Here is a 27,969-nt window from a genome sequence, read left to right on the forward strand (position 1 = left end):
CATAAATTGTAGCTCTTTTGAATACACAATAATGGTAAGAGTGATCAAGCCTTCCCCCTCCTTCCCCAGTTCAGACCACTCAAGCAGACTGCCTGGCAATTTGCAAACACATGTTCAAAGATCTCATTAGTAGTCAGAAGAGACAGGCAAGCAGATAAATCTTGCTTCTGCTAAAGCACCAGTTGTAGCTGCTCTTAAAAAAAAAAAAAAAAAGGCACAAAACCAAACAAAGATTTCTGGTGTTTAAAAGAGAAAAAAAAAGATACATGGCATGCTTTCACAAGTATTGACATCCTTCTGTTGTTGCAAAATTATCCCTCCGTTTTTCAGATGGAAAGATGAAGTAAGAAAGAGAGGAAGAGAGATTCTACACTCATTCTGCAAACATCAGGTATGCTTAGGATCAAGTCTTGAATATTTTTGCCATTGGAAAGTGTGTTTATATTTCTACCTGGGTGTCGTTTTATAACATTTTTGGCAGAGCCAGTTACCATTGCATTATTCAGTTTGCAATCACACCACAGACTGTGGTGACATTATGTCAACTGTGACATTCAGCATACTGTGAAACACTTCAGTCTGCCGTCCTGAAATGTATCAAGGCTTTATTTCTTCAGATATTGTGGTCATTTCAGGTTAATACATTCACTAAACCTAAGACATCCCTCCAGTGTTTTCTTGACATTTTTAATATTCAGTTTGGGCATAGCAACACAAAGGCCAAACAATCCCTGCTTCTGAACAAAATAGCCAGGACTGTTTGGGGGAATGTCTAATCCTTCAGGGAACAAATACTTGGAGACCAAGCAAGAAGTGGTTTCTTTACACTGACAGTACACTGAGGAAGGTTCACCTGCACAGTCTGACGAGGAGGAGGGAGGATTATCTTTCTTGATGAGGGTGACATATTTAGAGGTCCCCATCCAGATTTATGCTGGTTGAAGGTTTTACTGTTTGTGAAACACATGCTGGATATAAAAAATGTGATACTCTCAAGCCATCAGTGCCAGACATGCTAAAAAGCAGTGAAGTTGTTGGGCAGATGAAGTTGCAGAGAAGATACGCCAAGGTCCATCAACACAGTAGGAGGGGAAGAAAGGAAGGATGGATGGTCCATGCTGCTATTCATTCTGAATTCCACATGCTCTCAGTTCAACAAACTGACACTCCAGAAGACAAAGAATAATTTACTTCAGTTTCCCACCCAAGTATCAGAATTTTCTCTGCTGGGATGGCCTCCAGTAAGAAAGAGAGAGCAGAACAGAAGAGAGTAGCTAAGCACTAGAATTGAGTCTCCGAGGACACTGTGGAATCTTGGTACTTTCAGGTCTTCAAAACCTGCCTGGACAAGTCCCTGAGCAACATCATACAGCTTTAAAGCTGGCCCAGCTTCGAGAATGACATTGGATTTAATCAGAGCTCTGTAACAGTGTAATTTTTTTCTGTCTTTTTAGAAAATGTAAAAGTCTTTTGGTTCCAACAAGGGGCCTTTCTGTTCAAGTTTAGAAAATTTTCCCCAGTTTCAGTTAAGGAAATGTTTTTGAAGGGACAACTTGTTTCTCTTGTTTTTCTGTTGTTATTTTCTTCTCTTTTAAGAAAAAAAGGATGAGAATCCTTCCAAATAAAGACACTCTGAAGTGGCTGTACCTAGAAAGGTTCTGAAGAGAAACAGCTTGAGAATAAGTCAACAACTTCAGTATTGTTAAGTCATTCTACTGTTTACTGCAAGTACGTTTCCCTTACCTGAGTTTGGTGTTTATCTGTAGGGCTTTTGCCAGCATCTTTGCTCCCATATCTCCCATGGCATTTCCACTAATATCCACTTTTGTGAGAGAAGTATTGCTGCCCAAGGCATTAATAATGATGGTGACCTCGGTCTTCAGCTTGGAATCTGCGAGGGACAATGACTGTAGAGGCTGTGGATCATAGAAAAGGCACTGATAACAGAAACTGATAATGCACTCATTCCTCAAACATCAACTAAAAGAAGTTACAAGTTTCCCAGACTCTTGGGGATGGCGGTAAACATCAGAGAGTTCTTTCTGTGTTTGCTGCAGATCCTACAACACATGGTAAATTAGGAGTAACAACTAACAGCACAGGTGTCAAACACATACACACACACGCAGATTAAGTTGCAACACCCTGTGAAAAAATTATTTTCAAGTGGCAGTGCCTCCAACTTCCTGAGTCTTACTAAGTACAGAATACAGTGGGAACCTCAGAAGAGGCCAGATAACAACAACAAGCTTCACAAGACAACTTCAAGTGTCCAGGGGGTTTTGCTTACCCAGCATCCCCATTTTCAGTGAGAAATAAAAGTATCTACCACTCCCTTTCTCTCCCTCAAACTGAGAGATTTGCCTAAGGGCAAATTACAGTCCAAGGCTTTGTTAAAACATAAACAGTTTCCTTAAAGTGTTCTATTATTGTTACTTCAACTTTAGGAGTGATTTTGTGTATCTGTTCCTTCAACAAAGGGCATGGACTTTTGGAGGAAAGAGAAAACTGTAGCAGGTCTGAAATTCAAAGCAGTATTGAGTAGCTATTACAATGAGTAAGTCAATAGATATTATTCACAATGGTGTTTTGACATTTATAACTACAATATTTTTCAGTAACCTTATTCTTTCATGCAGCAGATTAAGCTGAAACTACCTTATTTGGCTCCAGCAAGTCACACTCCAAGCCTTAAAAAACCTTTTCTAAAAATGCCCATATTTCCTCCATTCTCAATGTCCCCAACACTCAACAGCAGAAGCTCGAGAACTAGTCCATCTATCCCCATCCCTTGCAGAAATATTACAGCTCCTAAAATTGTCATTTGTCTTTGATAATGAATGAGGACTCCACAAAACACTTCCCTTGCTCAAGTGTGAGTCCATGCAGAGGAGTGTATCATCACTATACACCCACTCAGGCACATATTGGAGGATGAACTTTTGGAGCCTAAAATCTCCAAATTGCCAGCATAGGAAAATCAATATCTCATAATAACGAGCCACAGCACTCATGTTAGATTCTGAAGTTTAGATTAATGAAAATAAGCCAACCAAACCGTGCACACCTTTGAGGGTCCTTGGTGCTTGCATCATACCTGCCATACAATGGGATCCTACCCTCCGGACACCACTGGATTACAGTGACAACCAAAAAGCTTGCAACAATAAGAAATGCACTTACAAATGAGGAAAAGCATAAAAATTTGCAAGCACAGCAGGCTTATAATTAAAAAGTCTAACAATAACACAAGCCACATGCTGGCTTTATTTTAAATGGAAGTTATTAAATTACTATGTTAATGCCCTTAATCTATGTTTTCCCATTTTGTTGCACAATGTGAAGAGAACAGTGTAAAGAATTATTAAGAATTTAAAAGAAATATTAACATAAAGAATGTTAACATCACATTTAGAATGGCACTTCAGAGCTCTTGACAGAAGTCATAGAAGCCCTTTTGCTGACAGATTCATGGTAAAGCAGCACCACTCAGCACTCAGAGAAATCAGCAATAAAGTTGTGAATGTGACATTGCTTGTTTCTCATGTGTCACTTAAGAAATGGGCATTGAAGTAACTGAGCTGCAGGTGATCCCTCCCACATAATTTTTCTAAATCTCAAATATCCTCCCAGGAAACTTCTTGCATTCCAACACCCTAACAAAACAGTATATGACTGAAAATACTTCTATACTGTGTTCTGTAATGATTGACAGCTATGCACCATCTAAATATTCATTAAATTATCTGATCATTACATCAAAACCCCCAATCAAACAACAACAAACAAAGAAAAAGAAACACCAAAACCAAATTCTCCATATTGGAGGATGGGCAATATTCTACCAACACTTAATTCTTTCAACAACTTAATAGCTTTAGCTAGGTATTGAGAAAACAGAAGTCAAAGGAGCACTTTCAGTGTCCCTGCTACAGAAAACAGGTATTTTGCCAATACACAGAAGATGCCTTAACACATCCTTTTTAAGGAAGAGGAATTCTCAAAGTACAAATACAGAATTAGAAATTATATTATTTTATTCATTGATTCTGTCATACTTCTGCTGGAAAAAAAGCAAGAATTAAATCAAGCTAAATTTGTTTTTCCTAAGAACAAAAATGCTGTAAAAAACCTCAAAAAGCCGATTCTGCACCAAACACTGAACTAACAACAAAAGATATTCATCATTCTAGAAATTCACTGCACCTGTGCAGGAGTGATTACCACTCTGAGTAATGATAATGTGTACCAGCAGCATAACATCATTTTTTGCAACAAGAAAAGAAATGGCACAGTAAGAATACATTATAAAAATCTGCACAGTATAGCACCTACTTGAATAGAAAAGACATGAAAACAACCCAAAAAATGCATCTAAATATTACATTCTAGTTTATATAAAACACCTGGGATTTTCTGCTATGTAGATTACTACTACTGCTTTTAAATTGTGCAGAATTACTTTTGCGCATCACTCAATTTTAACAGTCACAGAACCAAGCCACTGATTGTTTAAGTCATTTTACTCATGACTCACATTAACACAGCAACAGAGCTATTTAAAGTGTGCATAAATACATGAAGAAGCATTTAGAAATGGATGTTTTAGATTAAAGCCTCTTGCTTCAGCTTCCCATGCAGACAATGCGTGGTCCCTAAACTGCGCAGCGTGCTCTGGGCAACGTCACACCCTGGTCTCTCCAACTGCATCTTAACTTTTAGTGTCCTGTAGCAGCAAATGCATACTATTGGTAGAAGGAGGACCAACCCATTTAAGATTCAAAAACAAACTGAAATAGCTAGAAACTTAAAATAATTTTCTAAGCCTCAAGGTACAGTATGAACAACCCTAGGCAGCTTTCTGCAACACATTCTTCCCACAGTGCTATAATGTCTATCCTCAACTCTTTAGCTGCTAGGAGATGGCTCACGCTGGTTTTAGCACTTGATGAGATAGAAAGAAACAAGATTCCTTCACTGAAGAGGATTAACAAGAGAAAAGAACATGGAGAAAGAGGAGGCAGGGTAACCCCAAAAGGATCACATGCTATATCCCAAATGTTAATGTGTGACAAGAAGGACAGACAGTTACTTTAAGTACCTAAATAAAACAAATTTTTGGTGAATTATTTCATTGTAACACTGTTTGAAAACAGGATGAGAATATGTTGTGTAGGTTAGGTCAGGAAAACATGGTGGCTAAGAATTACAGGTGTACATCTGACAGCTGAATAGTGTAAAAGGCAGAAAGTGGAACAACAACTGATGTCACCCACAGGCTGAAAAGAAAAGGAATGCAAGAAATGGAAGCCAATGATGCAAAGGAGGGAAAGCTGCAAGAATGATACACATAAAATTTAGCAGCTATTTTTTCCTATGACCTGGAGTCTTCAAAAACAGAAGCCAGGAAAGATAAACAGAAGGTTGTAACACTTTAAATAGGGATAATAAGGCGAAAGTTGAAAATTTTGTCCTTAAGAACAGCTAGTATGATAAGGATAGTCATAAAACAGGGGAAAAAATACAACAGCATGTTTGAGAAGATCATTTGGGTACTGAAAGGACACAGAGTGCATTGAAGAGGTGTTTTAGGATGTGGTCTGATGGGAAGAAATATTCACCTGAAATAGAACAAAGGAATAAATGAAATAGAAAACATAATCAATTACATTTGCTTGTGATTCAGTTCTTTAGGACAGCTGTGAAAGGATGAGCATGAGAAACAGGGCAGGACAGAGACAAATGTCCACAGAGAAGAAGCGGGTGCTGTGCGATTCAATGATACCCCTCAGTACAGTATCAAAAGGAAAAGGAGAGAAGGGGGAGGCAGTCCTGCAGCATTCCCTTTAGAGATAGAGTAGAAGGAGGCAGTCACACAAAACAAAAAGGCTAGTTTGGTACAAAAAGTAATACAGAATTGACCAATACATTGCTTGGCACAGCCCTATATGGAACTTGTGCAAACAAGGACTTTTATTAAGGTGCTTTCATTACAGGTGTTACCTCAATTAGAATCAGCTTTGGTATCTGTATGCAGAACTTCACCGCATCACACCGACATCCCATGTTTTAAAGAATAAAATGTGGAGGAAGGCACAGGATCAAGAAACACCAGTACCACTAATCCCGTTTTAGAGGACAGACAGAGCATAGAGGACTAGTTTAATAAGTCACTTCAAATACAATTAAGAACTAAGAAAAGGTGAACATGGAATACGAGTCTAATGACCTTGCAAGGAAAGAGGCATTGGAAATCCTGGTTAAAACTGCCAGGACACAGACACAGATGGGAGGAGAAAATAGCCAAGCAGTTAACATGGAGAGCATGAACTTGGAGGTGAGACACTAAAGACAACAGGAAATAGCAGGTGATCAGACAACTTGAGTCTACAGTCAGCTGTCTCTGGAGAATGAGGAAAGCTTGCTTGGTACTTGCACAGGAAATTAAGGAGTAAGAAAGGACTAAGAGTAGATAAATAAAGATGGAAAAGCATGAGAGTAACAGAGCATCTTAAGATCCCCTTCTAACCAAAACTAGGATGCCAAGAACAGGCAAGAACACAAATCCAAAGACAAAAGTCTTTCAGACTCACAAAAGAGCGTAGAATTCAAGAAAGTGGGTGAGCATCCCAGCGAAGCACCCTGAAAAGGTTTTATGAAATTGCCCCCATGACTAACATACTAAGAGAAGTAAAAAACAGCACAGTGAATGGTTTATTTGTATCTTTTGAAGAAGGAAGGAGTTCTGAGAGATCACTGCAGTGACCTTGCATTTTGTCAAGAAAAGAAAAGTTAATGCCCAAGAACAGCTATCAGGAAATAGTGCATTCTAGAAATTACAAAAAAAACATTGTTATTGAGAACACTAACATTGTAATCTCTTATCAGGACACAAAAGTTCTGAAAATTTATGCCTACAGAGCTGTATAATTTAGACCTAAAGTAACTAGGTTATACACATCCAACCATTTATAATGAATATTTTTCAACAACCACAGATCCTAAGACCATCCTCAGAAAATGTTCACCTATATGCTACAAGTTAATCCAAATTACAATTTGAAAAAAAAAACCAAACCCAAAATGTTGGATGTGTCTGTGCAGGATTGGGATCAAATCTTATGCAGTTAATTAACACAGTGAAAAAATGATCAGAAATAGACTGCGAAGGTACAAATACACATGATGATAGTAGGCAGAAAGATACTCACTGAATCCTCGTCTTGAATCATCTGAACTAAATTATCAAGTACTGGAGTGAGATTTCTGAGGGAAAAAAAGTCAGGAAGATGATGAAATCAGCAGCTTCTCCTAATCCATTCTCTTGTTATTTAAAAGAAAGAAAATCCTTACTTGGATTTCATGTTGTTAAAGTTTTTGCCTAATGCCAAGTGTCTTATCGATCGGTTTTTACTAAGCCAGACTACAAGGGTTGAGAGGTCAGATTCTAGGCCTGTAAAGAATCAGATTAGATTAGGAATTAAAACACATTTTCACAAAAGACCGAGACTAGGTCCAATTATTAACACTATATTCATTCAAATAATTATATCAGTGTACTAATTTCCAAAATATGTAGAAAAGTTTCCATTCTTCTACCTTTCAATCTTTTTCTCATTAGTGCCTCTGCTTTTCTATGAGAATGAATACTTTCTCTAAAGTAAACCCTTTAAATCTCCGTGCTAATCAGCTATAAAAGACTCCTCTCAGAAACACAGAAATCAGTCCCTTATCCACAGTCCAATCACCCAAGTGTAGTTCATCGCACTGTCAGGCAGAGTTTGAAGTTCCTCTGAGAATTCTGAAACAATGCTAATCAGTATTTAGTCTTAGTAGAGCTGTGTACCAACAACATTTCAAAGCCTTCAAAAGCCTGTAAAAAAGGCTAACATAACAGACGATGAATAAAATTACCTGAAAAACAAGCCAAATTTTATTCTACTCCTGAGTAAAAAAACGCAAACCAAACCTTGCTTTAGTATTCCCAAGCTAGTGATGTATTTGAGGAGTCCACTAGCTAGATTAAAATGATTTAGAATTCAGATTCACAGGATAATTTAGATTTCAAATATCTATCCTTATTTATAAAAATAAATCTTTTTGCATAACTGGGCTGGATCAATAGCTCTCAAAGCTTTCCACTTATCAATCCATCCCACCTTTCTCGGGCATTCCACTGTACTGGGAATCTGTTTCTGAAATACTCCTGCATTTGGCTGATAGAGAGGCAAACACAGCAGGTGAATTCTTCCAGTTCATACACCTACACTTTGAATCTGCAAGATGAGAAGCCAGCTCATATTCCCAGGAATATCTGTGCTAGGAAGCACAGAGACTCCAAAGCAGAAATAGTCAAAGACTTTTCCAAAGACTCAAGCAGGCCTTTTCTGACCTGAAGCTGTTCGCTCTTTGCTCCAAATTTTCCCCCTCAGCTTCATTCTGTACCAGACCTTTCACTTTGTTCTTTGACTACACTTCCAATTCTCATTCAGCTTCTCTTCCACTCGTACTTAAACTCCATTTCCTCTGGATCTAATATGAGCTTGGTGCCATTATTTTATCCTGCTGTGTTACACTGATTTGAAACAACAAACTTTTGAGGGTACAGTAAAGTCTTTCAATGTTTCTTAGTAAGAGGTCTTGGTCTGAGACATTTGCATAACCAGCATGGCCAATAATCATAAAGCAAGAGCAACCATCCTTGAGCTGAAAAAAAAGCATTTCTTGACTTGCACAACCCTCCATTCCTGATCCGTGTACTTACCATTGTCTGAAATATCTAGGCTGGTGATATTGTGTATTTCTGCTATGCATCCTTCCAAGACTTGTGCACCTCCAGATCTTAACTAGAGACAAAATATCATCCATTTTTGCAAACTAGTTATGGTTTCAAGATCACACAGAAGACAGTGGTAGGAGCTTTATGAATACAGAAGGCACTAGCAGCAGCAAAAACAACAGCAACAGAAGAAGTTATAGACATCAAAATGACAGCCTATGCACACATTCCTACTGTTCTCATCCTTACCCTTGGTATTTGCACATAAATGAGAAAAGGGACTCTCTTTCCTTTCTCTTGAAAGTACCCCTCAGCCGTTAAATCAGGAAAATACTTAAAGGGTTAAACACAGCAAGTCCTTTAGCACTTGTGCTGGGCAGTGCCTGCAGGATTTGGGTGTGCATTCTCTACATGAACAGCCCAGGACATTTCTAGTGTCCGGTGATTTAAAAAAAAAAAAAAACTTAGACCAGTCTATCAGCTTGCAACACTGTCACCCTTGAACTCCACTGCAGCCAGGCCTTACAGTGAGCATCTTCTTCCAGCTCTCAGCACAATGCTAAGGTGCCCATTTCAAAGATAAGTGGGGGGGATAAAAAAAAAAAATCAATTAAATTATGCCTCCCTGTCTCTGAAAAGAAAAATTCAAATAATCCAATTGTAAAACGGCCATAAAACACCATAAACAAGAGAAAGCAGTAGTATAGTTATTCTTAATTTAAGAAACAGCAGTAAAAGAAAAAAATTGCAACAATAACAAAAATGCCCGGCTGCAAAGTATCAATTATGATATTATTAATCTGAAATATTACATAACTATAAAAGAAGTGTTAGGATTTAATGAAAAAACAATGAAATGGTCTAGGGGAAAACATCAACATTAAGAATTAAAGTTACAAAAACTTACACACTTATTTGCTAATGCTACTGAATGAATGCAACTTTTTATTTTTTCCAAAGGAGCAAAGCATTTTCTTATTTCTTGCAGCTATGCACATTTATATAAGGTGCATTTCACTTTATAAACATGCCCCAGGACAAGGCTTTAGCTAAAGAGGGAAAAAATTCTATGGAAATTTTAATTTTCCATTTTCCATTTGCCCGTTATTTGCTTCAAAAAGAATGGCAAGCTTTTTCAAACCCTTTCAAAGCTTTCTCACCTCCTGTGCATAAAAACTGTGTAGTATTTTACTTCGTTGACTTACTTGGGTAAATATCCCAAATCAACCTGCTGATATTTCTGTGGACCATCAACCTTTATCAATGCTATAATTAAAGAACCAGAAATGCCTTCTAGAAGCATTTGTCAAAAAATACTTGATTTGGCACTTTTTTGACAGTTTGAGGTATGTGATGATTAACAAACAACTGAATAACTTGACCTGAGTATTTGAAGAATGGTGGTCAAAGATAACATCTAAATCATAAATCACATCTGGACTGTAAGAAGTACAGAACATAAGACATCTTTCCTCCCTTTCCATAAATTAGTGCCTGACTATCCTTCACCTCATCCTCTCAATAAGTAGTCATATTACAGGCTGTACTCGGGCCAGAAGTGCTGCAAATTTAACTCAACTTTGTTTTTGTAAGAGCATTTATAGCATTTGCTGTGTGAAAGCCAAAATCCTTCAGTTTTGCTTTATGCTGCTCTCTCAGTGTGGCCCAGCACAAGACAACCATTTTACACAGAGTGTCACATCTACTATGACAGGATCTATGGAAGTGGCAGATCATATGTGGAATTGGATTGGCTGTTGGTAGGGTAAAGTTCTATCCACCAAAATTATACTCACAATAGAATCCAAGTGCTTATGCTATATATACTTTGAGGCCTGAAGTAGACAATTTTTCAGGAGTAGCTTTCAATCTTGTACCAGACAACTCTACATTCAAAATTTTAAATATATAAACACTTCATGAGCACAAATGGTGATATCTATTTAATCTGAGAGTGTTGACAAAAACTTCACTTTTAGGATCACAATTTGCTGCAACTGTGTTAAAATATTATGCGTATATATATATATATACATATATGTATATAAAAGCAGAGTTTAATTGAAGTGCTGCTTATCAATGTGGACTGTGATACTGACAAAAAGACCCTCTGCAACACCTCCTATATGACATACTTCTGAGACTACAAAGAAAAGCCCTTTTTCAGAAAATGAGGAATAACCCTTCGACAATTAAAAATGCCAAGTGTGTTCAAAGCTATGAGGTACCAATATGGGAAAGGCAAACAAAGCTGCTCACTGATTTAACAATTAAGGTAAAGCATGGAGGGTACTTACACAGTGACCAAGCTAAGGGAAGCAGAAGGGAAAAGAGTGAAATACATCAGTGCTGAGCAGGTAGAAATAAAAATGCAATTTTCATAGTAAAAATAATTAAAAAACCAACCAAACAAGCAATAGAAGATGATTAAGCTTGGAGGCAATATACCAGAAAATTATGGGAGCAAATGAAAAATGGTGGGAAAGGGAAGGAACATAGATTTATCCTTCCATACTTGAGTACAGCTTGCCTGATGTAGGAAAGAAGAGGGCAAAGCTGAAGCATCAGCTTTCTAGCCCCCTAACAGTGTGTGCTTGCAGGAACTGGGAGTAGTGGTCACTGGCTCCAAGCTTCCCACCACTCTCTTTCTGGGTACAGATTACCCTGCCCAGATCCCAGAGGGTCAGGGAGAGGTGGAGCAGGATCCTGAGGTGCTCTCCCAGCTGCTGGCACATCAACTTCCCTGCTGGTGGAAGCATAACTTCTTTCCAAAGCACATGAGAATGGATAAAGCTCAGTGATATGAAAAAAAATGTTAAGGGAAGGATCTAAGGAAGTGCTGTCAGTTTGGAGGGACAGGCTACAGGAATGCAACGCTGAGTTGGGCAGGATTCTTTCCTTTCCGTCACAAGAGTAAGCCATGACCACATGTGCTTTGGTGTCCAAAAAACCTAATCACCCCTTGAAGGGCTCTGTCACATCCCATCTTGGGTGTTATTTCATGAAAGGATAATGTTTTCTCTCCTGTCAGCACCTGTTGATTTACATGCTAATTTATACTCTCATTACTTATATTTGTGTTTTATTGATTTATTCGTTTAAGGCTATGATCATAGGACTTCATTTTTATTACGTTAATTACTCCCCCCTTTTCCTTCCTTCCTCTGAAAGACAAATTATCATCCATCTGATCCCTCTACTCAAAAGTCAGAGACATGTGTACTTGACTTGAAAGCTTTTCTATTTTGAATTCACATGTAGTGCTCTTTAAAGTAATAATATTTTCCAAAAAGTCTAAAATACCAAAACAAACTATGAAATGCATTCACAATGATTTGGTTTTTTCTTCATAAGGAAATCTGTGCACATTTCAGAAGCAAGTGACCAGGAACCTAAGGCAAGGATTACTGCACTTCAACATGGTTACCAATATTGCAGGTTTTCTTTTCTGCCTGAAGGGAAACCACTGTATTTGTAGGCACTTTTAGAACACTTAATACTCAGATGGCCTTGGAAATATCTAACAAATGAGAAGCTTTCTTTGCAGCTTAAAAAACAGGGAAGTCAGAGAAGGCCTGAGCCTAAACTGGTCCATGTTGGTTTTGGCAAGAATCCACCACACAGTTCTCTCCTTTGCCTCAAGTGGCTCCCCAGGGTTGTGTTTGATCTTTTCCCATATGCTATAACCACACAGGAATCACCCTGCAAGAGTATGGGCAGTCCTGAGAAACAGAGTGCACAGCAAAGCACAGAGAAGCAAGAGGAGGCAAGATAAGGCAAATAAGTTGCCATGAATGTTATTCTTGAGGTCACTTTCACAGTGCTTCTTATGTTAATAACTCTTACCAAAGTTCCGTATTGGCCTGAATTGATTAATTGATTAGGAAAGTGGAATTTTTCCTAAGGTTAAAAAGCAAATCTGCAGAAGAGGAAGCATGTCATGGGTTCTGATGGAAGACAATCGAACCACAGACATGCCTTCAGGGCCTGCAGCTTCCTTTGAGCCATTCAAATCTGGGCACCTTCGAAAATCCTGCTGCTACTCGCAGCACTGGAGAGCAGAAGCTGCCAAGCATCCAACAGGCTGGCTCAGTGTGTAGCACAGCTGCACTGCAAGGAGGGCTTTGCCAATCAGGTGCTTTGAACTTCTGTGCTCATTATTTAGGAGGCTGTAACGCACATCCTAACTTTTACCATAACTGCTCCTCCGAGTTCTACCTTTCCCACAACTTTTGACTACAGAGCAAGAGTATCTTGCCCGGTGGATTTGACAGGAACACTAAAGCCACGTCGTTGCATATTTTGAACACATCCTGGTAAATATTCCTTACCTCACAGCTACTGAGGTCTAAAGACACCTCCTTCAGATTGTGATTGCAAGCCAGGCCTAATAAAAGCGCTCTGAAAAAGATCAATTTTAGAACAGTTTAAAAAAAAAAAAAAAAGGGGCAACTTTACATCATCATCTGAGTGATCACAGGTTAATACACCTATAACACAAAGAATCATTTCAAAACGACACCAGCTGAGCAGTTATTTCTTAAATGACAATGGCAGCACAAGCCTGCCACACTCAGAACACTCCAGGAGCTTCAAAAACTGCAGGGATGCAAGGCTAATGAAGAAATTCTGAAGCTAATGCACCATCACCATTTAATAACATGCATCAGAGATGAATTTTCTTCAACATTTGCTTTCAAAGAGCATCAAATGATTATAAATGGGGTGTTCTGTCATACAACCATACAAACGCTCTGATTTTCCAAAAATCCAGGAAAAAATTAGGTTTTTAAAATATGCAAGATGCCATGCAGCCAGCCATTTCAGCCAGGCACAGTGCCTGTAACACTCAAAGGCTGGAGCATGTTCCAGTATCACGCAATTCCCCACTTCCACAACCCAATACGTATTTACAGATTTCAAAATGGTATTCCTATACAATGGTATCCTTTGTCTTTAGGCAGAATGGCAGACACATGCAGTAACGACTAATCATGGTTTTTATAAATCCACTATAAAGTCTTACAGAACTTTGTTTCCACATCTAAAAGTTAGTGTTAATATCACACTTGTGTTAATACTGTAAAATCAGAAAGCACAACAGCATATATAATAGAGAAGGAACAAACAAAATCTATGTATACCTTCTAGTATCTCCAGAATAGACTCAGCTTTGAATTAATAATTCAACAGAGAAACAGAAGGACTTCCTTCTCCAACTTCATTTCAGCCAAAAGCAGCTAACCAAGGGACTGAGGCATGGAGATAAAAAACAATCCCTTCTGATGAGCCATTTGTCTACACACTTGCTATGCAAGTAGTGTGTCAAAGCTACATTTCAAACATGTGTGCCCTGGGCAAGTTTTTAATTTAAATCTATTTGTATCTTCTGTCCTGCAGGTATAATCAGACCTTCCCTATTAACAAAGGCAAATGTCTTGTCCCTATTTACTTAGGCTATTAATATACAGACTTGGGGGGAGAAAAAAAAGTGAAAGTTCTGCAACAGTCCTCACAAATTTTTAGATGATCTTGTCTATCTTTCTTACCCAGACATGTTTTTATCCAGTCAGTCTGGCTGATGGTAACTTTTCAAAGAGCTTCCTAAACATTTCGAGGAAATAAAAAAATACAATGCAAGCATAAAAAAATGCAGATTAAAAAAAGAGACACAGTGCCACTCTAGTTGTACACTTTTTGCAGGAAGAAAAAAAAAGGTTAGTTTTTTCCTCTAACTTCTTCCTTATAAATTCATCTAAGAAAATCCCCTTATTTCTCGATTCTTTGTCATGAAAAAAATCACCAGCATTCCAAGGGACTGAAGCCAGACATATTATACTTACACTTGGCTACTATGTTTAAATCACACACATGGCTACACATGGAGAGGTCCTGTCAACTGTGCATGATGCAGAAAGCAAGAACTGGCCTTGTAATTAGCATTTGCATGAGAAGCATATCAGCAACTAGTCTTGTTATAGCACTGACAGATCAAAATGCAATTTTTGGCAAAGTCTGTAAAATTCAACAAAAATGCCAACTTACACTTCAACAAGGACAAGAGTACAAACTGCCTCACTCAGTAAAAAAACAGGGTGAAAAAAAAGAGTGAGCTGCAATGGAACATTAACATTAACCTATGTACAAGGTATACCCTTCCCCCACCCACTACGTGGCATCTGCATAGGACAGTTTTATCAGCAAACCTACTCCCTGAAAGGCTTGACTTACACTGTACAGGCAAGTTCATGTCCTTCACACACTGCACTGATTAACCAGTATCTTTAAACTCACCGAGTTAGCACATGCAATTAAACATACCACGAGTGTTGAGCTAAAGGAAGCTGATAAAGAAATCAAATAACAATTAATCAGGGGAATTTGGAATTCAGGGTGTCAGGTATCTGCACGTTATCTTTTCTTTTCTCTAGGCAGGCTTGATCTTGAATCACACATCCAGCTTGGTGACCTCTGGTTCATGGACACAAACCAGGAACTTCTCTCCTTTGCTACAGGACAGCTCCAAGTCCCACATTATCAAAAGCTTTTTGACATATGCTGATGAAAGATGTCAGAAAAGTACTACTACGATACACCACAGTTTTTTTACTTTTCCTTCCTGGAGTCATCTCTCATGGTGCTCTTGCAGTCTTGGCAATGACAAATAAGTCTGCCTGAAAAAAAGTGTTTCTATCTTCTTGTTTTTAACAAACCCTGTGATCTTGATGGTTCTGGAGAAATTTTGTAATTTCTTGCAGTTAAGATCAAAAGGCTAAGCAGCTGTCCCACAATGCACATCCTCAGTCCTTTTAACACCAGATTAACTTCTGCAGGACATTTTTGAAGTGAATTAGTCAAGTCATAATACAGGGTTTGAGAGGTAAAGCAAGGTGTCCTGCAGATCAAAGTCCTCTGTAGTGTTGTGAGACACACTCAGCTCAAACTGAAGGAAAAATTTAGGTCAGAGAAAAAGCACGTCACAGAAATTACCCAAAAAGTACTAACAGCATCTGACCTACCTCCTAGGCAGAGGTGAATGCTGTCAACAGAACAAAAGCAGCCCAGGCCAAAGTACCAGTGGCATGGACACTCTGAGACCATTCACATTCAGTTGACTCTGGAGCTTTCTGTGCTAGTGAAAGAACTTTCTGCTCTCAGCTCATCCTACACTCCCCATCACTGCCTCTTTACTTCCACCAACACCAGTCTGGTGAGTAACTGCCTCTAACCCAATTCAGTCAAAATGAGCCAGAGTATCTTAAACATTACTAGAAGCAGTCTTTTGTTAATGCAGATTTTGGCTGAAAATGACTAGGAAGATACCATTTGCTGTCTAGCTGGCAGTCAAGGGATCCCAAGTTTTGGGGATAAATTAATACAATAACATCTTCTAAGAGCACAGGCAATTGTAGAGCACTCACCTGCCAAAATTCCTCATACCATAGGAGATACTCAACATGACAAGAAGAGTACCATAATGAACCTTAATGTTTGGTGCTTCTCACCTTTCCTAATCTCTGGGGATATATTCAATGTCTCACAGCATTCTCTTTTTCCTGTCGCACCAATACTGTCTTCTGTAGTAGTCACATCCATCCTTGTTTTTCTTCCCTGCTGTCCTCCACCATAGAATCAATAGCTCTAAGTTAATCAGAATCAACTGTGTTTCTCAAAAATCACCTTCTGTTTGAAAACACATCTGTACCACACCTTCCTAATACTGGCAAAGTCTGAGCAAGCAAGACAACAATCAAGAGCATCACACAGAACAAAGTGAAAGATCAGACCTAAAATGGCTCCTGCAGTTGAACATGGATTTCAATCCAGTGCATCTGACTTAACCATCAGGCCCTTGGTGGTGCCAAGCAACAAGACAAAGAGGCAATAGGAAGAAACTGATGCTCAGGAAGTTCCACCAGAACATGAGGAGTATCTTCTTTTCTGTGCTGGTGACCGAGCATTGGAACAGAGAGGGTGTGGAGTCTCCCCCACTGGAAATATTTAAGAACTGTCTGGATGCAATCCTGTGCAATGTGCGGCAGGCTGACCCTACTTGAGCAGGGAGGTTGGACCAAATGGCCCACTGTGGCCCCTCCCAACCTGACCCATTCTGTGATTCTGTGATATTGCACTGTTCTCTTCAATACTGAACTGCATTGATAAAAAATACTCCAAAACAACATACACTACTCTTTCTGCTTTTGCACTTGTCACTCTTCCCTCCCTTAGCTTCCTCCAGAGTGTATCAAAAGCTTTCCATCCCATACTCACTAACTACTCTTTATATCCCACATCTCCTGTTCATTAGATACTTCCCATTTCACTTCCCTGTTCTTCTTCAGGAGGCAGGCTCCCAGCCACACAAGGATACATCCATGCACACACACACATCTATATCCATATGAGGATTCTGAAATAGTGAACGTGTCTAGGTGTCTACTATGGATAAGGTTATGTATGTGTTAATGCATATTAGCTAGGAAGATGACACTTTGGAAAGAGCCCTTTCTTTAGTTAAGCCACAATAAACACAAGTATGCTGCCAGAATCACAAAATGACCTATCTAGATTAGAGCTATCTATCTAGGCTATCTTGACTTTAAAACACACTTTTAAATTTCATGTCTGAAAATACCAACACAGTTCAAATTCACACACATCACAAGAAGGGTGACAGTGCTTCACAATTTCCCTCAGCCTGCAGAACCTGTTAGTCACAGGACGGGTGACATACAACAAAAAGACTCACTCCACTTAGCATTCCTAGAAATGGCTGCTGTTGTCTCTTCCCCCAAAAAGAAGAACACAGCTCTGTGCAATAGGTTTCTCCTCCCAAACACTGCAACAGGTTCCGTTTCATTACAGCCACTGCAATAACGCAGTCCCAAAGGAATGGTGCTCACACAAGCCTGTAATCCCATTCCACTGTGGAACAGTTTTGTTTGTAAGCCACAAAGAAAGAAATATATCCCAAAAAAATGCTAACAGAAGCTATACAATTGTGACATTCCCAGAGGAAAAAAATATGATTAATAGTCTCAACTGTGAGATGGAAAGAACATTTTATGAATGTGTGACCATCAGAAAACTCACTCTTTTAATATCAATAATGTACAATGGGGGAAAAAAAGAAGAAAGCAAAATTCTTTCCCCCTCCTTTTAATATGAGGCACTCATATAACAACAACGCAAACTAGGTTTTAGGCACAGGAGAAAATGAAATTAAATTCTTACTTTAGAGGCTCAGGAGGGAGTTTAGTTCCTGAAAGGTTAATCTGCATCAAAGCAAGTGAGCTGCTGAAAAACTGTTTGAAGGAGGGAGGGACTTCTTTTCCTTTTCTGTAAGTAAAAAATCGTTAAGAAGTAGCATTTAGACACTCCTCATTCCAATAAATAGTGAACGCAAGCCATCAGAAATGTAGTGATCTTTTAGATGTTTAATTGCTCTACCTGTGGCAGTTCTGTAATCAGTGGCTCTCAATTAGCTCAGAATTATAATGCCATCAAAATGTTGGTTCAACAAACAATCCTCAGCACTGCACTGCTGCACAGAAGCCATTACTATCTACCTTCTGTTTGGTGAACTACAAAGAATGATCATTTAGGTCTGGTTAATAGTGAACATACTTACATCTCCCAAGCAGAAGATCAAAGAGGACATGAACAAAACCCTGAAACTGCTTTAATACCACTAGAAATAATTATTCAATGCTAGAATACCTTATCACCAATTAGGTATCATCTCTGATAAGGACCCAAGTCTTCAATTTGAAAAAAATGAAAGCTAGTATTTCCTACAATGAAAATACTCTAAAAAGTAAATGTTCAATCTCAGATTTTCAAAGGGAGTTCCTCCCAGAAGATAAAACAGGGAAAAAACCCATTTGTAACCATCATCAAATCATGAAAAATACAAACTTTAAAAATCATATTTAAAGAGGAGTCAAGTCAGTCAGACTTCAAAGCCTGATGCTATGCCTTTTAGAGACAAAAGATATATATAGACTTTCTGCGGCACCAGTATGACAAAAACACATATTAGACAAGGTAGCTTACTTTACAGACCTCTACCAAAGAGCAGAAAGGGAAAGAAAATATTTTGCTTAAAATAAATAGTACCTATTTCATAGAGCACTAAGACTTCCAAGGCTTTATAAAAAAGTCTTAGATTTATTCTTAAAAAGAAAGGTGCTACATTAGAGCAAGAAATTACAAACCAAAATATTGCAGGAGTTGAGAGTAATGACATTTAAATTGTACCTGTGAGAAAACAGAGTCCTAGAGAGGCTAAGGACAGCTAGATGCTGAAGACATCCACGAAGGAGGGCTCCACACACCTGGTTCAATTAAAATAAGGGCAATTCATTTTACTTTATATTAACCCAAAAAAGGACATAGGGATAGAAGGTGGGGAATGTTTCCTTGGTATTGAAATATCCACAAAAAGGTCTTTACCATATCTAGCGCACACTCCGTGTTGGATAAATCCAGGTGAACAAGGGCATTTGGCTGGGCCAAAAAATTGTACAGGCTCTGTAATTATTGGACAGAAAGAATTACAGAGGTTAATTTTTACATTATGACAGCAGTTACTGGATCACTACCTGTCATTGCATTTTTGGCTTTTACTATGAAATCATCTGAAACTTTGCCTAATCAATACAACCTGTTTTACTTTTCCAGGCTATCATTTTTTTTAAAGAATAGTGGGATAATGGTGCTCAGACTACACTTACCCAACATTTCTCTTAAAGCACAGGCCTTGAGTTATCGCATTTAACTTTTGCAGCAAATGATAATTAATTTAGCTGGAAATGCTTTGCAATGTCACTCAGATTGCTGTTACATTTCAGAAAGGGTAATTGGTTTGTAAGTTAAAGCCAGACCCTTTAAGCATGAGGGAAGCAACTAATTTGCACCTGAAATCCATGGTTAGTTCTTAATATCAGCTGCCCATTACAGGTTTAAGGGAGAATATAGAACGGGTAACAAGATTTTAACATTGATGGCTTCAGTACTGTATAGAATATGCCATGTAAATGTTAGTGTATGTAAAACTTCTTGCTATACACTGTTTCATTTTGGGCTCTTTTTAGTCTCAGAGAACAACACAGAAAGATAAAAGTGTGACCTAATTTACAGAAAAGTGGAAAGCTCGACTCCACATGAAATCCAGCCAAACAGTGCATGCTTAACATTTCTAAAATAATCCATCTTCCTAAAAATTAGGTCATTTAGCCCCTATACCTACAAGAGAGGTCCCCACTTAAAAAATTTCCTAGGGTTTATTTTAATGGCTAAATATCAGGATTTCCTTGCTCCTGTTAGCAATCCACGGATTAAGAGACCTCACTATTAATAATCTTTATCTTTGAACCATCTCTCTGAAAAGCTAAGAAAAGCCCCACTTTCTGCATTTGTCTCTTAAAATATTGTGGGTAGACCTTAGGTTTCTTTAAGCACTGCCTACAAAAGTTGTACGTTTTATTTTCCTTTTTTTTTTTTTACATAACTTGCTATGTTATTCTCTCAGAGTAATTCACTGTGTGTCTTTACTTACATTTAACTATTTATTTGCTACCTTTAAAACCCTGTTGTCCCACTGACCCTTTCACCTCATATCTGAAAAGGCTAGTTCTTTGAATATGCTGATGAATCTGCAAGTAAGATATGTGAAACCGTCATGAACTCAGATCTGATTGCACTTTAAATGATGAAATTGGTTGACTGTAATTTTGCATCTTCTACATGTTCAATACTTAGAATTCAAAACCTGACAGTTACATGCACACAACTTTTGATGGGAGAGAGAAATACAGATGTAACAGTCAAAAAGTGAATATATAAAAATTGAGTAGTAAGTGGATTCTGTTACAGAGAAAATAGAGCTGCACCTCCATGGCAATTGATCAACTGAACAAAGGAGTCTAAAAAATAACTACATTCTTCAAAGAATCAGGAGTTTCAACAGCATGCGTCAAGGAGGTGCACAGATTTATTTATACAAACAAAAACACTGAAAAACAGAAATTAATTCTTTCCAAGTCAAAAGAAATAATTTGCTTCCAACCTTCCAATGAAAAATTTGTAATACTCTTATCACTACAAAGATGATGAGGGTTTTTTAATGGTGTTTTCATCACTTTCAAACAGAACTCAAAGAGAACGAAAAAGTGGTTTTTTCCATTGAGAAAAAGTGGTACCCTTGCACTCTTCTCATTTATCGGTAGAAGCCAAAGACTAAAGGCATGAACTAAAGTTATGTGGATTTTTTTAGTTGTGTGGGGAAGTTCTCTGACTATATACTGAAGAGTAGAGATAAAATTGTTATTTTCTCTCCCTACTAAAACTGTACAGAAATAAAGGCCAAACAGGATCTGAACAAAAAAGGTTTTTGCCTTTCTCTCAACCATTAATTAAAACACCCATTCATTATGCCCCCAGTGAAAGGAAAGTGCTTACTGAGAGATCATCTCCGCGGAGCGCGTTCCCTGAGAGGTCAAGATAGACGAGCGTGTTTGCGATCAGCGAGTTGGCACTCAGTGACTGGGAAAGGCTGTTCACCCCTGCCAAGCAAGAGATCACAACTCAGCTGAGCCAACCCTACACAAAACTGGCCCAGGGCCTGCAAAGGCACAATTTCAGTGAACACAGACACACACAAATGTTTAATGACTTCCTATTGCCATCACTGTACTGCAGCAGAGGGATACGGATCACCAGGCAGATATGAGACCCTTCTCTGACACAGCATGCCCAGTTCTGCCTGGACCAACTTCCCTGATGGAGCCAGAGTGTTATACTTCCCAGATCTAGCATGTATCTAGATCCATTTTCAAAGGGACTTTAAAAACGCAGTTTACTCCATAGTGTTAAGCCAGTGTCTTCTAACAAACAATATTTAGATAAAAGTATCTGTGCAAGTAGATGAAAGCATATGTAGAAGACCAAGTACATTAACAATTATAATTGCTGAAACTTCAAAAGCGACTGATGAGACCCAGAAATTAAAAATATTTCAATTAATGTATTTGCCTGTAATCTCATAAAAATAGTTAATTAAAGTACCAAGAGATGCATAAAGACTCTCAGTTGCTTATCAGAACATATTTTTCGCATTAAAATTAAAAAGCTCACATCGGGAACAAACCAGTCAGGGCCTTCTTCCACTGAAATTTTTCAGCTTTTCAAAATCCAAATTAGGACATGGCTATTTCTGATTCTTTCAAATCTAACTTTCATCTGAGGGCTCTGCAGCTTATCATTAGCTTCTCAGTTTATTGTAGATAGTTATTGCTGCCTTTTAAGCACTATATGCATGTGTTCCTTATATGCACAAGCATCACTGTGTCCTTTAGTTGATGCAGCAGTTTCTTTTTAAGTCCCTAGCAAAACCTATAAAGAAGGCAAGTGATCTACTATACAACATTCAACAATTTCTCAAAGCTGGTCAGTGAAATTGGACAGGCATTCAATTGATAAAACATGTCCAGTCTTCACTTAAAAACTATTATAAAACTGATTTGCCAGTGAGGATGTGGAAGAAACAGTTAGAAAGCTACTGGAGACAAAAATATCTACGTCAGTGTTTTAATTTTCTGAGCCTTCAAATATTAAGGAAGTCTCCCATGGTAGTAGTATGGCGTGCCGGTTTGGCCAAATTTAGAAATACATCCTCTGAGAGAAGGCAGGTCACAAACCATCCCTCCCCCACCAGGTTTGGGAAAAAATAAATTTTCCTCAAAAGAAAGTGAAGAGATAAAAACTATTTATTTAACAAACACACAGGAAAAAGCTAATAATGCTAAATAATGAAATCTCTCACTGTGGAGAGAAACCTGGGAAAGTGTTAAGAGTCCTCCCTTTGGTCTCCTCAGAGCTGGGGCTTGGCCCAGGGCCAGGCCCTCTGTGCTTGGTGGAAAGTCCTCCCGATGTGCTCTGATATTGAAGCAGTCCAGCAGAAAAGGGAGAAAATCCGAAATTCCAGGGAAGGAAAAAAAGGTTTAACTCTCAGTCTCTGTCCAGATAAAAAGAAGCTGAAAAGCTGGCTGAAAGCTGACTGGAAAACCACAAGCTGGGTGCTTCCTCGCTCCCCTGCTGCAGCTGGAAAAAAGTCACTATCTCTGGGTGACCTTGAACAAGCTGCAAACTGCTTTGAAAAAGTATTGCTCAAGTTTTCCTCCCCCCTCTCAGGCTCGGTTTAAAGGCATAGAAAGGCACAAAGTTAATTTCTGGGCATAGAGCAGCGATATAGGATACACATCATAAAGTCACCCCAAGACATATGGCTCCTGGTTTCAGCAGGCTTTTGAAACTGGAAAGTATCAAAGCACAGCAACACCTTTGTCAAGTCTCAAATCTTTTACGCTCAGTGTCATTTTTCCTTTAGCTTGAGATTGTGTCGTTGAATCTACACCCTATTGCTAAAGGTAAACTGCAAACTAATACTTTCTGAAACTTCAGAAGATCTAAAAGCTCTATTTAAACACTTAACCTTATAGCTCTGGATTCACTTTAGTGACCCTTCTCAACAACATTTACAAGCAACAAGAAGAAGGAGGAACAAATGCACTTTTGTCCTGGTTGCTCAATGGTACTTAGTTGGCAGCTGGGGTTCCAGCCAGGTTAAACTATCAGCAATTCAGTGTGTACAACCAAGAACCAATTCTGGGAATGCAGAAGCAGTGTCTGAGTTTGAGGGAGAAGAGCTATCAAACAATTCATAATGTTGCTGCTTGTTTCACGCTTAAAAAGGGCCAACTGCTGAAAATCAGCCACATCAGTGACGGCAAACAATGTGAAGGAGGGATTTTTTAAATTAGCCTCTGGCCTGGGCTCAGAAAAGCAAGCTTTATCTTTGAATAAGTATACTAGAATTTTCCATTTAACCAGAATCTTCAAATCAATAAATTTATGTTTGAACTTCACCCTACCTCATGCTATACTCTAACAGTAATCTCACTTTCATTTGCAGACAATCTTTTATGCTCTTTTACTACTCTCAGGAGGCTCAGACTGTTAACAGCTCTCAGGAACTTTGAGATACAATATTTGAAGAAAGATCAGCTGGGAAGTTGCCACCTGAACTTCACTCATCAATCTTAGAAACTTATCTCAAATAGAAAGCACTTTTAAAATAAGGTCAAAACCTGCAAGGGATTGTTCTGAATTTCTGAAAAGCTTAAATTAAAAAAAATTATTTAAAAAAAAAAAAAAAAAGGAAAAGAAAAAGCCTGGAGGAAAAAATCCACTCACTTTAGAGTCTACTGAATCCAAGATCCAAGGACTCTTTTAGACTTTCTCCACAGAAAGTATTACAAGTTCAAAAATTGCCTCCCAAGTTAAAACCAAATCATTACTGTCTTCCTAAGTTAGAGGAAAAACTGACAGCTTTGCAGCAACCTGGGTTGCTTCAGGTCCCGAGGGTATAAGAATTCCCATTTTAACACATGGCATATACTATTCTTAGGGAATACTGAGGAGCTGCCATGGGACAACAATCATGGTAACATGTTACTCTGAAGGTCCTCAGTATTAGACATACTGGAAAATATTTCAGCTTTTGCATAAAGATCATCTTTAAAAAGTATGTTAAAAACCTTCAGATTCTTTTAATAACCTCAGAATTCACTTTCACTGACAAGAATTGTGTGGGTGAACTTCATCAAGCTGGCATTTATTCTTTATGAAGATGGAAATGTAGCTACAGTGTTCTCTTGACTCAAACTTCACAATCACTTGCTGAAATAATTCAGGTCACATGAAGAAAAGTACAGAATGAATGAACATACCAGCACTGCATAAACTTCTGTTAAATTCACAAGTATCTCATTTCAAGAGTACATGTTACATTAGTCAAGATTCTTAATCAACTGATTGTCACCAAAAATTGAGTTAGCAGTAGAAAACAACAACCCCAGAGTTTAATAAAGTATTTTTAGTGAAAATCATGATTTAATAAATTCACCTTAGGATTTACTGTTTACTTAAGCATAATAAGAGCCATATGGACTCACAACAAAACAACAAAAAGTCCTTTACTCCACCCATATTTCCCCAGGTCAATCCTTGAATCTAAGGAGAACACAGAATCTGCACTTCACAGAGCAATATTTAAGAGGATAAAAGGGCATGGTTTCTATCTGTTATCAGCTAATGTCCTTCATACTGTTAACTCATTCATCTATTCCAGGTCATCAACATCCACAAAAAAGCAGCAATAATGTCAGTGTGGTTTTTCTATTTTTAACACTCATCTATACAGGAGACCCTTGGTTTGTGCAGTCTGTTTAAGAGGTCACTGCTTCTATTATTTGTAAAACAGAAATGCAAAAAATCCTGAAAGATTCTGACTTGTGTTTCACTGCTGTTATCGCTTTCAAAATATACAAACATTTCAATTACAAGATCAAATCAGAAATTTGTAAATTATAAAACAAAGAAGTCTTTAGTCAGAGCAAGTCCCTCACCAGCCATTGTCACAATGCTTGGTTTCATAAAATAACTGTGTGCAAAACATTTGGAAATTTCCCTACGCGTTTTTGCTTCGACATTTTTTTGAAGGACATATGAATCATATCTTTTATGTCAATCCTAATTTCAGTCTTCCTTTATAATACAGGTTCAAACTTAACCCTTACAGAAGCAAGTTAGAGTTTATCAAAGTGATGAAGGGTACCCAGAACCAAGTCCATGGTTCAGCAACCCAGGACTGCAAAAAAGCAGTTGCACTGTTGAGAAAATACATGTAAATAATTTACAAAACTAATTCGTTTATAATCTGGTAACAAAAAGTATTTTTGGTATGTAAGTCTGAAAGCTTTAGAAGAGGAAAAGGGGCATATTTATAAAACATACCTTTAGGTGACAAGGAGGTTTTAGATAAATTTAAATGCTTCAGTCCCTTTGGAAGTTTGGCGAACTGGATGCTCAAAGATGACACACCTGTTGGGGGAGCAAAGACAAAATGGATGTTTTCAGGCTAATTGTGTGACCTCAGGTTTTCCCAGCAAATCTCACCAGGGGCGAACTGCACCAGTGACACTAGAGGAGGAACTGCACACACCCTGCAGGTAGGCTCTGTCATTTCATGATTCTAAACCTTTGAAATTACTGATGTAATCAAGATCCCTGCCTTGATAACCACTGAACAAATAGGGAATCTTGTTGTTAACCATCAGTAATCCTCCATAATTAAGAACTATATAATACATAAATACTTTTGAGAAGGAATCAATGTGAAGCTATTACAACATATCAAACAGTCAGTACTTGGGAAATCTGGAAGCTTTATGTTTCAGGAAAAAAAACTAAATTAAAAAATCTAGCCACAAACTAAAACCTAACAATGGTGCTTCACACAAAGCTTCAAACTATTTTTATTTTCTTTTAAAAGGAACAGCTATGAAGGGAAGAAAGGCACCCACATTAGCCAACATCACCCTCTTTTTCTGAGGCAAACCCTAAGAGCCTGAAACCTCTTCCAAGTCGTAATGGCCACTTAATTCCCTTACAGTAGCCTGCAGGCTACCAGCAAAGACACAGGCTTGGAAATGCCACAACTGCTGGTAATCCTAAAAGTAAATCCTATTAAGATGCTGACACAGACTGGACTACCTCAGCACAAATTCAACAATAGAAGAAAACCATAAAAAGGCACCTTTCATTAAAGCCTTTACTCGGTGTGTCGAAGTTCCCCACTCCAAAAATTTAACACTCCATTTTAAGCAAAAGATTGAAATTTGATTAAGAGGGCATGTCCTAAACAACAATAGAACTAAATAATGAAATATTTATTAGAGAAATAAATCAACATAGAAACTCCAGGCTTAACCTGAGGTGTGAAATAGTCCTCTAGAGCAACTCACTTGGAGAGAAAAGGGCACAGAGAAAGAGGGTAAAACCTTTTGCTTGATTGAAAACACAGTAAATTAAAAAGCTGATACCCTTCTCCACATACACAGACATGAAACAGTCTGTGAAACTGTAGGTCACATACCTATGTTTAGTCTGTTTTTATTCTGTTTTACTTATCACTGATAATGAAAGAGCCAGCTACCTTGCAGATACTGTGGTAGGGGATTTTTTTAATGCTCTCTGTAAAAGCACGTTGCATGCAACATCTATGCAGATCAAAACAATACACAGTTTTTTATTTATATTGCTAAAATATTGGACCCATGAGGCCTTGGAATTGTTTACTGTTAAGCACAATGATAACCAGATATCTTCACCAATTTTCAGAGAGAATGAATCAAATCATACTAATAGGATTTTCCTTCATAGCTCTGTAAGTACAATCAGTATCACTAAGGACACCACAAATGTAATTTTTGCTGTTAAGCATTTTGACTAAGACATGCAGCATAGAGTTTTACCTCTCCACCTTTGTATTTAGCTAACAATCTGCAGACCAGTTATCGTTCCTGCCAAGCTGAACAATTTTAACATCTTACTAGCACTGGGGTTAAGTTATAGCTAGACTAAGACACAGGAATCAGGGGCAGAAAAGGAAAAGTGCTTCTGGTTACTCAGGCCCTTGAACACCCTTTAAGTCACTCATTTTTGCTAACAGCATCACAGAGATGAGAATTCTAATGGCAGAAGTGGAGTTAGTGGCATCCAGGCACACAGTTTGGAATTTGAGTACTACTAGGCTTCAATATGTTTGTTTTGCATTATTTTTAACAAAATATGAGATTAAATTCTGATCCCATTAGAGCCAAAAGCAAAACTTGCATCACTTCAGCATGGTTAGGTTTTCAAAGACAAGACTGATAATAAACTTTCCAGGTGTTAGTCTCACAAATATTGACAGTACCATAAAGGACAGCCAATCTCAAATTAAGAGCCTGGTCTCAGTAAAAAAATCAGTGCATATAAACACTGCACTGTATTTGAACTGAAGACAGGTCCTATGCTTTAGCTAAACTAAACCCACTTCTCATGCTGTTGGAATACAGACAGTTGCATTAATATGTAATAATATAATGCTTTCACTTACTGGTACTCAACAATATATAATAGCTTAGTGTACAAACAAGGTACAATTTGTTCTTCTCCAGAAAACACAACTCTGGGATTTCCCTTATAACTGCAAAATAATCTAGTTCCAGTTCCTGCAGGTGATTTTTCAAAAGGTATTTTTCCAAATCCATATGTCTATATAGATCTCCACTTTTACTTGTGAA

The 27,969-nt window shown here is 38.1% G+C and overlaps 1 protein-coding gene across 7 annotated transcripts in view; it reads right to left on the minus strand.

The window, feature by feature from the left end:
• Positions 1 to 27,969, minus strand: part of CARMIL1 (capping protein regulator and myosin 1 linker 1) — a 194,102-nt gene that overhangs the window by 60,563 nt on the left and 105,570 nt on the right. For 4 of the 7 annotated variants that reach the window (XM_032120407.1, XM_032120380.1, XM_032120398.1 and 1 more), the window contains exons 12-22: positions 25,637 to 25,723; positions 21,242 to 21,345; positions 19,235 to 19,312; positions 19,040 to 19,116; positions 18,014 to 18,118; positions 13,111 to 13,180; positions 11,077 to 11,088; positions 8,765 to 8,846; positions 7,354 to 7,453; positions 7,212 to 7,266; positions 1,744 to 1,916 (exon numbers count right to left, since the gene is read on the minus strand). In XM_032120407.1, the coding sequence (XP_031976298.1) occupies positions 1,744 to 1,916; positions 7,212 to 7,266; positions 7,354 to 7,453; positions 8,765 to 8,846; positions 11,077 to 11,088; positions 13,111 to 13,180; positions 18,014 to 18,118; positions 19,040 to 19,116; positions 19,235 to 19,312; positions 21,242 to 21,345; positions 25,637 to 25,723 (943 nt within the window). The remainder of the gene's footprint in view (positions 1 to 1,743; positions 1,917 to 7,211; positions 7,267 to 7,353; positions 7,454 to 8,764; positions 8,847 to 11,076; positions 11,089 to 13,110; positions 13,181 to 18,013; positions 18,119 to 19,039; positions 19,117 to 19,234; positions 19,313 to 21,241; positions 21,346 to 25,636; positions 25,724 to 27,969) is intronic. The other 3 variants (XM_032120370.1, XM_032120415.1, XM_032120388.1) reach the window with 1 other exon arrangement.

This window comes from Corvus moneduloides, chromosome 1 (genome assembly GCF_009650955.1).
Source record: "Corvus moneduloides isolate bCorMon1 chromosome 1, bCorMon1.pri, whole genome shotgun sequence".
NCBI lineage: Eukaryota > Metazoa > Chordata > Aves > Passeriformes > Corvidae > Corvus > Corvus moneduloides.